The 17,065-nt window shown below is 39.3% G+C and overlaps 1 protein-coding gene across 14 annotated transcripts in view; it reads right to left on the bottom strand.

The window, feature by feature from the left end:
* PDLIM5 (PDZ and LIM domain 5) overlaps positions 1-17,065 on the bottom strand; it is a 123,001-nt gene that overhangs the window by 82,099 nt on the left and 23,837 nt on the right. For all 14 annotated transcript variants that reach the window (XM_058838794.1, XM_058838800.1, XM_058838801.1 and 11 more), the window contains exon 3: positions 1,208-1,359. In XM_058838794.1, coding sequence (XP_058694777.1) covers positions 1,208-1,359 — 152 coding nt within the window. The remainder of the gene's footprint in view (positions 1-1,207; positions 1,360-17,065) is intronic.

Below are 17,065 nucleotides of genomic sequence, written 5' to 3'. Positions count from 1 at the left end.
AAGGACCAAAGCACAGGACAACGGGAAAAACAAGAAAAAACAAGCAGGGCTGAACTGCAGCCTCTTACAAAAGAAAGCATGCACATACAACCATTCAAATGCACGTCACTTAGGGCTGGGAACAAACACGACCACCCTGGAGATGGATGTTTGTCAGATCTGCAACCACATCATCTATTTTTATTCTAATACAGATTAACTCTCAGAAAAATATAGTGCTTTCATTAAGGTAAGGATAATATGCCACAAAAACCAGTCAGAAACTGGTGAAGAGATATATTATGGACCTCAACCAACACTCATCAAGGAACTTTGCACTGCTGAAGGCAGGCATGAACAGCAATCATGGCATACAACTGCTGCTGCTTTCTTTGAAAACAAGAAGTGCTCTTCCCTATGTGATGGATTCAGAGGCCAATCTCCTCCAATATGTTCACTCACATCATTGAATCAAAATAGCAGTCTTCTGGCAAAAACAATATTTAGCCCTGGGAGGCTTTTGAGAATTGAAGGAATTTATTGCTTGTGCTGCTGTTCATTCTACTTCAGGTTCAATAACACATATGTGAGCATCCTGTCGTCTTCCTGCAACAACTCCCAAAACACACCTCAGGCTATACCAGAGATATGATGGGTTTCAATAAACTCTATCATTTAGTAATGACACTGGGCCAAGCAGTAACTTCTATTGCAGTCACTTCAGTTAGCAAAGGGAGGCTGCTACTTAGTGACATAGTGGTATCACTATGTGTTATTCACATGGTGGAAACATCCCAGACTCTGAGCAGAGGTATTTTCCTCCATTTAACTCAAGGGTTAACTATTGAAATCCATCATTCTGTTAGCTGGTAAGAATGGTGCTTTAGGACTTGACCCAAAAGAATATTTCTAGTCACCTGGGGGAGGGGAAAAAAATTAATAAGACCTGCTTTTAAACAGTTAATTAAACAAAACTGAAACTCAAAGGAAGAGGAGATGTAATAGATGGCATAAGGTTGGAAAAACTCTTTGTCAAGCCACATAACTAACATCTAGTAAGTTTTCTAAAATGCTGTAAATCAAGACAGATTGCAGGCTATGGCAGCATATCTTTCAATCACTGCTATTTAACTTCATGGACTTTGCCAAACCACTTACACGTTTTTATCCTCCAAATCACTGTTAGGATGATGATCAATTCTCTTTAAATAAAGAAAAGGTATCTTACCTTTGCAGAGTCATGTTCAAATTGCCTGTACATGCCTTGATCTTGTTTTGTGCTTCTAGATGAGTCATCCCATCTGTGCTTATCCCATCAATGGTGAGAACCACGTCACCAATCCCCACATGTGCTTGGGCTGCCTTGCCACCATCATTAAGCTGAAACATCCCAAGAATGGTAAATGAGAAACCTGGACACTTTACGCTTATATTGAACACTAAATCACAATATTTTATTCACAGCACTGTTTCATGGAAAGAAAAAAAAAAGATACCTTTTCTTCTTTGTGAGTCCTGTGAAAATGGTTGCAATCCCTATAGGTATTTATTCTTATTTTGCTTTAATGAGAGGAAAGTATTGCACAGTATAGCCTGTTTTTCAAAATCAAACTCCACTTCTAGTTTACTGGCTGGAAGCTATGGACATTCATGAAGAGACACAAGCAGGGATGGGCACACTCAGTTTCCTGCACTCCAAGTTCCAGCCACCTTTCTCTTCATACATGAAATTTTTCTCAAAAGAGGAGAGAGAAAGGCTGTAAACCAGTTTTTTTTCCATTCCAGATTTTCTACTTTAAAATCTCTTCAAAGTTCATTTGTTTGTCAATGATTGGCCATGTGCAGGGAAGAAAAGTCAGTGAAGCTGACTTTTCCCCAGCTGCAACTACTAGAAAGTCAGAAGTTCAACATCACAGACAGGCTGGTTGCAGGACATTGTTTTGCCTTTCTCTCAGTAGATTTACAGGCCCCGGTGACCTGAAGTATATTCAGATCAGGGTAAGAAAAGCCTCTTGAGAAGTCTGACTCTTTGACCAAAGTCACTGCCGACGTTCAGTTCAACTGTCTTTGGTCCACTTGAATGAAACAATATTGCAACAAAAGCCTCTGTAAAGTTCACATTATTGTCCCCAACTGAGCAATAAATCAATCTTTTCATCTGGTTCTGGTTCATGCAACTTAATTTCAACCACCTTCATTCCCAGGAACAGAAATTAAAGCAACACATGGTAAGATCTATGCACTGATTTATATCCCTGGTCTGCAACCTGCTAATCATTTTAGAGGAGGCTGAAAAAAACATCCTGAATGGTATAAATTCACTCTATGTTTCCACAAGTATTTCCTATCTTACAGCAGAGATGTCGTAGCTGCTGGTGCTGTGCACGCAAAGCCTCACAAATCTGTCCTCTGCCTGCAAGCATGAGTACATTCCTTGAAGAAATCACTGCTTTTAGGGAAGTGCTGCAAACAGTAGAATTGCTTTATCTTCATACCCAATTTTGCTCATACCCAAATTGTGAGCTAAGAGGCCTGATTACTATAAAACACCAATCAGGGAAGCCCACAAGCATATAGAAAGCTATGACCAACATGGCTATTTATAGGAAATCTCCTCAAACCTTTGGGTGAGGGCTGGGACCTGCCATAAACAGATCCCTAAACCGATATGTTATAGCACACTGACATTTGCCAGCGAGGTCTGGAAAAGGGAAAGGAACGTAAGGGTGCTAAAAGCTAAAGGTCAAATGGATCGCTGTGCTTTGTGATTGGACTCCCCAAGTGAATAAAATTTAGCTTTCTCAGAACGTGCGCAAATGCACGTGATGCTGACATGTTGAAATCTGTGATGAGAAAAAGAAAAAAACAACCTACACACAGTTCAGGACTAAGACTTCAAAAGCCAGCTTCATAGTAATTATTTTCTTACTGGATGATGGAGGGGTGGGAGGCCTTACCATCCCCAGGAGTGTAAAGGAAAACAAGTTTATTAATTAAAAAAAAAAAAAAAAAGCCAAACATTTCTGTTTAATTTTAGTGGCCAACACACAACAGCCCACAACCAACCACCTGACTTTCAAGAGGTCATTCTTAAACTGTTGCCTACAGGGGACGAAACTCTTTGCAAGCACACGTGGAAGACGGTTGTAAAATCATTTCAGCAAAACCCCAGGATGAAATTTCATGAAAAGAAGTCCTGAGAAGTGTGATGAGTCTCTAGCTATGTCCATGGGTCCTGTTGTACAGACAGACAATTGAATATACCTCATAGGTGAGGCTGTCAGAGACATATCCACGCAAATTACTGGACAAGAGTGAGAAGAACTGCACACACACAGAGGGATGCCAGAGTAATAATCTCCTTATCTAGACGCAGTGGATAAGACTTCTAAGTAACACCTACTGATTCAGAGCAAGAGATGTGACTCACTAAGCAGGAGAGGTGAGGCTGATACTTCTAGGAAATCTCAGCCAGAGCATGAGTATTCCCTGAAAGTAATGGTCAGCAACCCTGGCTTCTGAAGCACCTATACTGAAGTGGGACTGAAGCTACAAGGGCAGTTTTACCACCAGTGCATGAGGAATATCATCACAAGTATATAAAAATAAACACCTACACTGAACATAGGAGGAGGAGGAATTAGAACATTTGAAATAACTAAAGATCTTTTTCAAACTGCAGACACTGAGAGCCTTAGTTTGGACACTTCTTAGATGCTGAACTGTGCATTACCATTACATGCAATAAATTTGTATAAATAATGAAGATTTCATATGCCAAACTGTGCACATATTTGAACCAAAACTGCGCAGATATTCAAAACAAAACCAAGAAAGAAGGCCCATATTTCTTGTCACAATGGAACTCCATTTTTTAAACCTAGATTTTAAAAAATTCAACAGATATACAAGACATATAAATATAATTTGAAGCTTATATATTATCATCTACATATTTATCTCATTGCTTCTTTTGTATGATTTTATTTTTTTTCCATCCTGTACAGGTGATTTTGTTCTTACAGTACAAATTAAACCTTAGGAAAATTATCCTGCATCAGTCATTCATAAAGTACAGAATTATCTGGGGAAAAAGGTGATCCTTAGAACATACCTTTATTAAATGTGCCTGTGTTACCATATGGAATCAATGCAACAGGATGTATATGGAGAAGAGTATAGCAATAAAATTACCAAACCGGCTATCCAATAATCCAACTAACCTCTAAGCACCACAAATATTCTTCAAATCCTTGATCGATCTGTATTTATAGGACCAGGCAGGTTTTTAAAGTCAATCATGAATTAGAGCTACAAAAAAAAGCAGACTTTTTTCCCTTGATGTTACACCACAGACTTGAAAGCTACAAAATTGCCAAACCAGGAATGTTTCCTCCTACTTAATTCCACGTCTCAGTCCTCTGTAAAACTCATTTGGAGACTGAAGGGGAGGCAAGCAAGAGAGACATTTCATGACCAGGCACCTGCTGAGGCCATTCACTCCTGCAGCCCCCGGCAGGAAACCTCTGCCCCTCTGCAGCAATCTGCTACACGGCTGAAAGCCAAAAACAAGCCTGCGCCATCCAGGGATGCTTGGGTCACTTTTTAACAAACACAAGTGAAATCACCCGTCTGATGTTAGATTTCAGTTTTGTTTTAAAAGATTTTAAATTTGAAAAATTAAAAATAGACCATTGTTGTTCTGGTTTTCAACATCAGAATTCCAAAACTGCAAGTATTGTCCAAAAACACATACCAAATGGAGACAGAACAAAAGCAAAACAGTTCTTGGCCCAGAATGGACTTCAAAATCAAGGTATAAAATGCCATCTTACCATAGTTCTACAATTCAGGTTTTGAAATGTGAACAGCCAAAAATACCCTGGAATACAACAGTTTTACTGAGCTAAATTTTAGCCAGCACACTATTTTGTTTTGCAATAACCAACAGCTTTTTTATGTTTACTCTTCAGCTTTAATTAGGTATTTTGAAAGAGTCTTTTGAGGGCAATTGCACGTGTGCATACACATGTGCATCTATCTCCGAATCAATGTAATTTGCGGCCTAATTAATTTCTATTTAACATATAACCACCTATTTTTCCTTCACATGACTAAGAAGAAATCTTGACAAGCAACTCTTCTTAGAGCTGTAATTATTTTGCTTTTATGCAGTAATAAATTAATTACTTAAATTTCAGTTACTCACAGGACAAAGGTCAATTTGACTTGAGATGGACGCTGCCTTTTATGTTTTCCAAATTGTTTGCCTTGAATCTATCCTAGCTGCAACCATGTTGTATGATGACACAACATAATGACTTTCCCAAAAAAACTGTTTTGTACTCTGACAGTAAATAATGTTCTCCCAGTCCACATCCTTCAATGTCATCTGCACCTTCCTCTGCGGATGTAACTCACTGATCCTGATTTAAAACTCCCTGGGCACCCTCCAGCTTTATTTTTACCTCTCAAGCATTTGATCCACAATTGGCTGTAGCAATTCAGTTTAAAGTCATGAAAAATCAAACAGAAAGCACCCAGACAATGATCTTGGTGCCCCACTACTGCTCCTATTCTCTTTTTTGTCTACACTTTTCCCTATAGAAAAGTATTTTAAATAAGCAAAAAGCCAAAACACAACATACTCATTTAGAGAAAGAACATTACAGAATAATTCTGCAGAATCACAACATAAACAAAGGGGTAAACTCTTCTATCAAACAACATTCCGCCTTTTCAAACCACAGGGCTTTATCTCCTTGCTACAATACACTTTATGCTAATATTTACACTCATTACTAAACACTGTTTTGTTTATTCCTAGCTTCGTTTCACCTGATCAAAGTATCACCTTGCATGGATAATCAGTATTTTAACAGCAACCTCATAAACATATGTAGAGCTCCAAGTAAGCTAAAAGGCGCACCTTGGGTGAATCAATGAAAGAGCAGAAGCTCGTTCCAAAACACAAGGGGGGAACACACTAGTGCTCTGTAGTAGCAGCAACTCCATCTCAAAAATTGCACATCTGACCTGATTCCTGTTCCCCCAGAACCTTACAACCCACAGAACCTGAGCATGGAACACTCAGGTCCAACACTCACCACCACAAACATAAATAGAGTAATGCTGTGCTCCAGCATGGTATACCTAATGGGATGGCTCATCAAAGCCCTTCCCGTCCTGCTTCCCTGATGGGAAGGAAGCAAAACCTACACCCTGACATGTTTGGTCCAGCTTAAAACTTCTGCCTGAGAGGAAAAAAAAAGTATCAGAGCACCTGCTCTTTGTGGCAAATAAGCTTCCTCTGCACTCAATGGAAACTGAGAGGTGTATCGTGTTCCTCAAGCCTTTACTACAGCAATATTATTCGCATAGCCAACAGATTAGCCAGACAGCTTTGATAGTCGCTTCCAAATCAAGAACATACATGCCAGTTTTAAAGTCCAGATCAAATTTATACAGCTGAGTTATAAGAACTCTAATGCAGGGTTTGCTGTGGAAAGCGCTGACACAAGCAGCTATAAAAAGGGGTTATGAGGCAGTCCCTCAAATAAGCTAAAGCTTTCCCCAAACAAAGCAAGGATCAAAGTTAGCTTAGGTCAGAAAACCTGTCTGATTACCAGAGTACTTTGCTATGTATCACCACTAGGAAACCCTGCCCTCACCTCGCTCCATGTGTCTGTACTCCCACTTGCTACATTTTCATTTCCCTCCTGTTTCTCCCCCTGTAACTTTAAAGGTGTTTTCAGACTGATTTATAAAGCTGTAACCTAAGGCATTCACAGCACAACCATTAAATAACCATTAAAGATAATGTATAAGGAAAAAAGTGTAAGACAAAACACAGAATTTTTGGTCGGGCAGTGGACCCCAACAGCAGATCCCATCCCAGTCCTGTTGAGAGAGCTGGCCTTGTCTCCTTGGCCTGTCCTCCCAGGTTCCCCATGTTTGCTTCATCCCTTTCCCTTCATACACAGCTCCATCACTGTGATGCCTCAGTGACTCGGTTGAAGCAAAACCAGCCCTTTGACTCATTGCAGCCCACGGGAAAATGGGGAGAGCCCACAGGCATCTGTCCATTTTGCCAGAAAAAACCACAAAACCATCTTTCACATTTCATTCTCAGTTCTGACAGCAGTAACCCCAACAACAACATATATTTTAACATGATTGAGCTGTGTATCCCTATGGTCCCACATTCAGAAATTATGTCAAAGAAAAACTAACACAGTTTGAGTTTTCCCTCTAAGCAAACATGGCTGAGCATTCCTGTGGGTTCACATTCTAGGAAAAAGACAAATGCTTTCAAACCTCTCTTTTTTCCTTAAAATTCTTCTTTTACTGTATTACAACATTTAATGTTTATCTACTGTCTTCCACAAAAAAAAATAAACAAAAAACCACCAAATGAAACCAAACTAACTTGGTTTTAGCACTTTCAATGACGTGTTGCATGCACAAATCACTCATTCTATCCATCCTTGCACGCACTAAATGTGGAGCTATGCATCTACAGAGGAGCATGAGAGGACACTGACTACTTAAAACAGGAGAGGCACAATATAGCTTAAATTACTCTCACACACAATTGGGTTGATGTAAAAAAGAATCCAAAAATATACATGAGGTTTACAAAGCAGAGTAACTGCACCATGTACAGGCCTTTTGAATATGTGCTCTTTTATTTTATAATCACCTAACACCAAACAAACGAACTTGAATGCTGCCAGCAGCGGCTCCCAGCTTCCCTCTCTTGCCCCAGAACAGGTTGCTAATAAGTAGGAACAATTTCCACATGCCAGTGCCAGAAGGATTATTAACTGGTGCCGTCTCTCACTTGCCATGGCTTGACTGATCATGGTTTCCTTGTAGCTCAGCTCTTCTGCGGGCAAGAACCTTTGCTGCCTTCCCTTATGAGAATCCAACTGCTACAGGATGTAAGGAAGCAGAAATAATTTCAGCAAAGGTGCCTTCAGATTTAATTTTTGACAGAATACCACTATCTCATGATTACTGCGAGTCTGGTAGCAGTTATTAGAAAGTACAATCCCTGCTTTTGACCTTGCTGGTGTGAAAACAAAGTAGCTAATTACACATACGGCAATAAATTCTGGTACAATTCATGTATTTAACATGCAGTTTAAACATTTTATCCAGGTACTAGCATGCAAATTACTGTGGAAACACCAACTGGAATTGGAAGGATTATTAAAATGAGTGAAAAGTCACACTCACTACAAAGAGGAATAAAGGAACTCTTCTGTTCAAGTGTAGCCCCATTGGTATGTAACAAGACTAAGCATCTGGTCTTGCTTTTCCAAGCCTCTAGAAGCATTCAGGAGAACAAAGACATAAAAAGATTGCCAACAAGATAGGATGGGCTTCTTGAATAACAAGATACAACTAATGTTCTGATTTGGAGAAGAAATAACATCACAATGCCAAAAAGCAAGTTGTCAAACTTAGGTTTGTCAAACAATAAGGCAAAATAATTCAGACATTGTGACTAGAATCATATTTGCAGGAAGCACATGGGTAATTTCAAAAAACTTTTGAAAAATACTTCTGAAACACTTGAGTGATGGAAAACAATTTACAGTCATGTGCCAGAATGTCTGAAGATATTTAAGCCCCTATCATCCTTGAGAGAATGCTTAGCTTTCACTAAGAATTCTCTCAAGGAGCTCAGTTGTGTTCTCATGCTGCCAGCATGCCTTAAGAGCCCTATTTATTTTAACTGGCTTTCTTCTGACAATTATTCTTCTCTTCAGAGAGTTTACAGAACTGATCCAGGTTCCTCCCTGAGAAACTATATGCCAGTGGGTAAAACACTGCCTACTTAATTTCTCAGAGAGACAGAAAGAGAAAATGGAACAAAAATGTAGCTAGAAACACAACACAAAATTTGTATGGCTGCTTTAGCTTTTGGAAGCTGCACATCTCTCCTCCAGTAGTGGCTTGGTTTTTGAGGGTTTTTTTTGAACAGCCAACACAAATTAACTCCACAACTAAAGCATATGATTTCTTGGGACTGCCGAACAGGCAACACCTTAGGAGCCACTTGATTTGTATCAGAACAGAAGCTTCAAGCCTCTCTCATTTAGAGTAAAGTTTGGAAATTGACTGAGTTATATTGCTGGGGGCTCCCGAACAAACACAAAGCAAAGCAGAGTTAGTTTTCTCTAACAGAGCTTAAGTGTGAAGTGACAAAAGGGACTGAGCTCAGCTACTTCCAAAGAAACTGATTTCCATCCTGTAAAGGCCTTACATATGACAAAGTCTGCAGAGCATAAAACGGTATATGTCCTCCCTTCCCAGACAGCATTATATTTATTCTTTTACAGATGATAAAATTAGTTCAACTAACTGAACATCCATCTTCTTAATAATCTTAGTAGCCAAATATGTGTCATCTTGTTTTCATAAGGTTTTCATGGTCTATGATTTAGCTCCTCCTAATGGGAAATACCTTTTCTGCATCAAATGTGATGCTATCACCCCACGCTTGCCAGAACATCCAATTTAGAAATACAAATAGCACTATACATTATCCTGTGTAATTTAACGATACATTTATTTTTTTCTTTTCAGTACCTCTCCCAGGACAAAGAGCCTTGTACATGGCAGCAGTGAGAAGGAAATGTAGCTAATGAAGCAATTCTACACAGGAAAGCAAAGCAGAGAATGAAGTGGGGAGTGTGAACCAGAAACTGATGTGACAAAAAATAACAGCCAGCGGCAAGAAAATGCTACTACAAATTGAACCCCTCATGCTTCACCAGCCATTGCTTCACTTTCCCCTATCCAGAATCCAGGCATGCATAAACAAGCAGAAAACAACCTGCTTGCTTCAAAGAACTGAGATAATGTCAAGCTGCACCATATAAGTAGGGAGAAGACAGAGGCAAGTTCAGGCAGTGCAAGTATTGGTTATTGGCACAAAACATCTGTCCAGAGAGGACAACTCATGTGAATGCCATCCCAAAGCATCACTCTGCAAAAACTGTACAAGTCCATTTGAAGGTGAAACCCAAGCCCAGCAATAAGAGCCACCACACCCACAGAACCAGCAGAAGAGGCTGCAGACTGAGCTACACTTGTGCCAGCTCTCTGTTGAGCATGCAGCTCAGCACCCAAGGAGGAAATGCAGAAGAAATGCATCAGAGTGCAGAAACTCCTCCATGCTACATCAATAGGGGCTTCATGTTTTAAGTATAAAGGCGCTAAGGCTTATGGCACCTCCCTTTGGTAACATGGAAGAAAAAGGCAATCTTAAACTTGTGATAGATGACAACTCATTTCAGATAAATAAGCATGCTCTGAAGTGTATGGAAAGTAACAAATAAACCAATCATAGCTAATATGCTATTATGGCAGTGCCAAAACCTTCACGAAAGCACAGTTCTATTTTCTGTGTCACATGCAATGGAGTAGGAGCTCCTTAGGATTAGTGAAATGCAAACTTCCAGCACAAAGAAATAAAAATAAGAGATATTAGTAAGTCCTTGAGGATATCTTGCCTTTTATACATCAAGGGAATATTATAGCAGTCATTTGTTTTAAACCAGTCACATACTGGCTAAAACCCCAAGTATGAAATATTGCAGAAAAGGAGTCCAATAAAAAGCCCTCAGAAAACAAGAAACACATTTCAAAGCAGTTGCATATTATTTAATAAATTCATACAGCTGTTTTTAGCTAAGCCACACAAATCTTTATAAGTTAATAAAGCTCATGAGAACATATAACAATTTCAAATTTAACTTTCCATTTTGAAATTACTTATATACATATACACGCATGCATGCAATACACTGTTTTAGTTTGCTTGACTTTCAACATTACTTTTATGTGATTTTTCTTATACAGTTTCAGGTGGGGGAGTTTTGTGCATACATTTTTTTATGGATATAAACCACTGGATAATGTTACTAATAGACAGTGGTGTACATGTATTCTTTGGGAAAATATTTGTGTATAAATATTTATTTTTACACACACCTCTATATAAATAAAAATACATTTGTCCTCTATGCTAGACACCTGTGTGAGACAACCACATGAAAATTATCAGCGTTTTTTTAGGCAGTGTACAACAAAAAAGTAGTTGTCCAGAGAAAACAGGGAGCTGAGCTATTCAGGACAAATTTTCTGACTGCAAAATGAAGACCTTCATGTTAAGTAAATTTTCCCTTACCATTCAATTGCCAAATGCATTACAGACATGCAAGACTAAACATAAACCCATGCACAAACCTCCTTACTAAAGCTCCAGAGAGAAAAATGCTTGTGTACTTGTTGCAGCTGAGAACTCTGACAAAATTTCTTGCTGTATTTTAGCCATCTTCTGAGTTTCAGTGCTGAGAGCTGCACTGTAACTAATTATAGTAACCTAAAGTCTGAGTTATGCTGCAACATTTTTTTTTCTTCCTTGGACATCTGGAGATCTGAAAGTTACACACACAGCTAAACAATGAATAAAGCTGATTATCAAATAGCTCTGAAAAAACAATGAAGAAAACTCAACCCTTCAAATTTACTTCCTGCAGCAGTCTACCACTTGCTCTCACAGCTTGACATTGAGCAGTGGAATGTGTCCGGCCATTCAAAGTCTGGGCTTGCAGAGCAATGCTGTAAGCTTAAGCCTGTTAGCCACGACAGTTCTCTGGTGTATATTTTTTTTTTTTGCTTCCATTTTCTTTTTTTCCCCTCCCCCTGTTTGTATGTATGTAGCCCTACACTATCATACTAAAATCAGGACATTTCAAAATTAAGGCACAGAAAAAGAAACCCTCCCTATCCAAAGCAGAGTTTACAGTGAATACTGTCACATATAAGGAAACAAACATTCAAATCTTTTAGAGTATTAAATTTTGGGACTAAAATCAAGACTGCTCTAGCATTCTGGAAAAAAAAAATCTTATATACACTGGTTACAGGCAAAGCTAGGAAACAATTCCAAGTAAAACAACAAAACACAAAAACACAATATGCATTCATTTGTCCAGCTTGATCCAAGACAGATGGTATAGAAAGCCTGCAGGTTTGGTTTTGTTCCTGCTATTTTTGTTAGTTGGGTTTGGGTTTATTTTTTTTGGTTTCTTGGTTCTTTTGTGGATTTTTTTGGTGTGGGGTTTTTTGTTTGTTTTGGGGGATGTTTTATGTTACTATTGTTGCTGACAATTGTAATAAATATTGATCCTTCACACAGGAGTCACAGGTTTCCATGTGATTTAAACTCTTCAACCTCTGAGATCTAGATACAGCCTCTTGAATGCCTTCAAAGCTAAAGGGTAAAAGCCTGACCAACACACAAGGAAAAGGGTTTTGAAAAACAGGATAATATAGCTGACATGTAAAGTCCATGAAAACCTTCAGGCATGTAATTTCAAGTTTTTTCACTATTCAACAGCAACAACTTTTACTGTAGGAGGACTCCTGCTAGATTTCAAGTAATTTCTAAAAGTCAACATTACTTAAAGAATTGTTGGAATTCTGGAAGACTCTGGAAGACTTCTACAAAAAAATAACAAGGGGTACTTGCCTTTCTTTTTTTTATCTTGCTTTTCTTGAATTTGGCATCAACTATACCAAATGAAGAGCAAAGTTTCTGGTCCTTATAAATAATGCTCTTTTTGACCTATATATTGGTTACAGCCACGATGATTTGTGGTTTTTGTCTTGCCCTACTACCCTGATTGTTACTCAATTTTGTATACCTCAAGTTTGTGTAGGCCACTCATGAGTAAGGCTCTGGTGAAGCTGATAATGTGAGTGACAACTTATTCTTTGACAGAAGAAAGACAATTTCAAAACGGAAAGATATTCGGAATAAATCATACTGGATGTTCCCTGCTGAAAGCTTATCCTCAAAAGAGATTCTCCACATCAGTCCAAATCCAAGAAAAATTATGCCTCTCTAAAGCAGTGAAAAACTCTTCACCTACTGTCTGAAAACAGTAAGTAGGAATATCCAAGAAAGTTGAAAAGCGAGGCAGATCTGTCCCGGCAGGGCTACTCTTCCTTCATGCAGCTTCCTGCTTGGAGGTTCACCCCAGCTGAGACTGCTGGCAAAGCGAGTACCTGCTCCTTCCCCACAGCAGGATGCATCCATCAGCTGTGACAAACACCCAAACGCACACTTCAACACACACCAGTATATAACTCACTTCAGTGAGGCAAACCATGAGCAGCGGTGCATTAATGTTTGCAAAACAGCTCCTCAAGACAAAAGAAATCAACTTTCAGCTGCAAAACTTGGGTGTGTGGGGGAAAAGAACCCAACCAAGCAAAACCACCCCCATATATTGAGGTAAGACAGGGAATGCAGACAGTTTCCAAAATCACTGAGGCTCCACCTTTAGTTTATGAGAACATCTAAAAAAAGGCAGAAATATCACAGTCCTGCCTGTTCCCTCTCTCCCCAGACATCATCAGGCAGGATAAGATAGGCATGCTGAGGCCATCACAGACTCAGCCTGGCCACCAGAACGAGAAGGGTTCGATGGCTTCCCATCCAAGACCATGATTCAAGGTATGCTTTATCAATCACCAAATGGCAACAGCATCTCTAGTCCTGCTTCTGCAGGTGGAAGGCAGGAATAACATCACACATGGAAGCAGAAAGTGAGACTTAATGTGCAGCTAGTGACCTTTGGTGAGCAATGTTCTCATGTCACATGAGCTGATGTCATCAAGGACTCACATCAGTCTGATCCAAAAATGCACCGTGTGCATATTTCCTGCCTATTTAACAAACCAGTTCTAGGGGAAAGCTTTCTCCTCATAAATACATTTTTTTATTCAATCCTTCTCAAAAAGGAAATGTTCAATGGGACAGTGAAAACGTCACTGAAGGATCTGTGCTCTTCACACAGCCATCCATTACCTCTTTCTTGAAATTAACACCTTCAGACATTCCTCTCCGGCCACCTATTAGAGGGCATCAGATATCCTAAAATTATGCAACTTACCAGAGGGAGGTCCTAGCTTTACAGCACACATCCCTGAGTGGCTCTTCCAGACACTGAATGGTCTGGAAGCATTTCATGCTTCTCACTAATGTTCAGTTAATGTTCAGCTCCGATTACCGTACCAGTAATCCACAAAAAGGTTTGATTTTCCACAGAGCACAGGGTGTTTTCCCTGTCTTCTAAGCTGCTATATTTAAGTGGCAATTTATTAAGGCAATATAAATATGTTTAGGCATGCTGAGAATAAAGAATCTTCATACCTTAAATAAAAACAAGTGCACACTGTGATCAAAATATTGAATAATTAGCACCAACACAGTTACAAAACATGTAAGACCTACCCCTATTTGAATTTAATACTGGAAGTATTTTAATATGCTTAAATTTTCACTTTAAAGTTTTGCTTCACTCACATAAAGCAATTTAAGCTAACCTGGAAGCATCACATGCAAGCTAAACTTGTATTACTTCCAGCAGGAATCTTTCAGTTGGTTACAGTGAGAAACAAATCCTGTACAAGAAAGGCTTGCAAAATAGTGGGAGATGCCTTTTTTCCTTTTCCCTCCAGCTTTCCAATAAGATTGTCCTTTAAACCCCTTGAGCACTACCTGGAGAGGGTTATTATAACACTCTGCTACAAATCACGAATCACAACAGCCACTCAAATGTGAGAACTGAAGGAGGAGATTAGCATCTTGCACAACCTTTCCTTGACCCAAAATGAGTAAAATACTAACAAAGTTACTATTTGGAAGTTCAACAGCGCCAATACTGCTCCTTGATACAATACAGGGTCTCTCAGGTGAGGTTTCACAGTGCTTTTTGAGTATAGAGATGAAGAACAAAAGCCAAACCACACTAGAAAGAGGGAACAATAAGCATGACATAAGCAGAAACATGAATAAAGTCGGAGACCTTGAAAGTAAAACATCTTCTCAGAAATATGCCCAATTATAAATTAGGTTAGGGGAATAGCAGGTTAGTGTGGCTTTGTAAGTTTTCTTCTCCATCCACAAATGGACATCTGTGACCTGACAGGAAGATGAGGTCAAATGGAGACACTGAAGTTCCTTCTTATAATATGTGTATTATTCAAGAGCATGAACTGACAGAGCATTCGTGGCTGAAACACAGCATTCATTCCCTTACCACAAGAAAAATTCATGCAACTCACCATCTGTTCCAAGGAAGCAATCTGAGGGAGTAAGTCATTAGAGAAATACCGAGGGCATGAGCCTGGGCACCCAGGATGAGACTGTGGTGCCAAACTGCAGCTATTTGCGGCAAACTCTAGCTGATGCAAAGTTTGGGCCAGATACTAGCAATGGTAACAACATCCCCTTACAAACCTGATACAAACCAATTCATCAAGCCTTTGAGAGTTGAAAGCATATAAAACTCAAATAAAAACAACAGCAGCACAAGATGTATACCAGGCCAAAGACACAGCTTCTTCCACATTCTTATTAAACTGAGCAGGGGAAAAAAAAAACCCACAATTTTTCTGCATAAACAAAACTTAAAGCAGAACATGGTATTTCTTTCTTCCAGGCTAGTGCAAGCTACTAATACAAACAAAATAAAAGAAATACCAACCAGACATATAAAAATCATGGTGCAGCTTAAAGTTTGCATTCAAATGTCAATGTGTAGAGTGATTAACCTGCCTGAGGTTACACCAGACCTCCCTGCTTGTCTGTTACCATCACATGCACTTCCTAAACACTAACCACAGCACTCACTGAACATAAAATAGCTGTCATTCCTCCCCCTTTTGCAGAGAAGACACAAGCAGGCTGGTTTTCATCATCCTAAGGAGTACAAAGCTGATTTAGCAACTTAGCAGCAGAAGAGGCAGGTTGGAACAACAGTGATCAAGAACAATCCGATGAAGAACAAAATCATCTGTCACGTTCAAGCACATTAAAGTGTGCTCATTACAAATCTCCGGAGGAGAGACAGCAACACAGAGCCGTGCATCCAAAAAGGTGCACAAAAGATACAAAAAACAAAGGTATCAGTAAATCATTTGTGAAGTGAAGCATTACTATCACACATGCACAGACTGTGTAGCAGCTCTCTTAAATCACTGAATCTAACCCAAGTCAGCAACAAGTGATGGTTAATTTCTCAGCACAGACAGTAAAGTCTCATGTCCCTGGGGTGGGATTAAACAAACCTCCCCAAAACAAAAGAAGAATGTGTTCTAACTTCCAGTTTATATCACTAAACATGACACCTCAATAACAACGCCCTGCAGTTACAGGTAGTTCTCCTGGAAACCAAATTCTAAGGAACACAGATCTCTAACTGAAAGTCTGATAGTATTACCCACCAAAAACGAAAACAAAGTCAATTTCTGTGCTCTTTTAGCATAGCATGTGAATGGATGAGCAGTGGCAGTAGAACAGGCAGGGGCTGCTACATGGGGTCAGGGGAATAGCAGGATTGAAGCAACAGGGACTTAAGTCAGTGCGTCAGGCTGTACCTTCCTACTCAATGTTATTGGACACAGAGCTGAGGAGCTCTAAAACCATAAAGCCCAAACATGTAATACCAGAGGAAACACCCCAAGTCTGGAAAAGAATTTTTAGCGACTGTGTAAACCACATAAACACACATCACTGCAAAGGCAATTCCAGGCAAGCTCCTCTAAGTTTCTGGGATACACCATATGAAGAAATCAGTACCAATCACAGAGCTCACCAACCCTGTCCCTCAATGAAAAACATTTCCTTTTTTTTTCCCAACAAATAAGGTCTTTTTGATCCATTGATGGAAAGACAGATGGTTTAGCTCTGCATAATTTAAAATTTCTAAATAGTATTTTTCAATTTTAAATAGGGTCTAATTAACACATTTTAGCACAGTTGCCCAAAAATCTTATCTTGGTCAAATGCTGTTTCCCTCATATATACCATCTGGAAGTAAAAATAAAATTACTTTACCCTAACTTAGTGCTACTAAGGCATGAGGGTGGTAAGGATCAGGAATTAAATGGCTCACAGCCATTTATCTCCAGACAGATGTGGTTTAGGAAGCAAGAGCTTTGTCTTCCGATCTGTGAGTTTAATTAGGTTTAAAAACAAAAAGGCAACAAAATATCC

This window comes from Poecile atricapillus, chromosome 4 (genome assembly GCF_030490865.1).
Source record: "Poecile atricapillus isolate bPoeAtr1 chromosome 4, bPoeAtr1.hap1, whole genome shotgun sequence".
Lineage (NCBI taxonomy): Eukaryota > Metazoa > Chordata > Aves > Passeriformes > Paridae > Poecile > Poecile atricapillus.
Note: the sequence above shows the minus strand (reverse complement) of the source record. Positions and strands in the feature narration are given on the sequence as shown.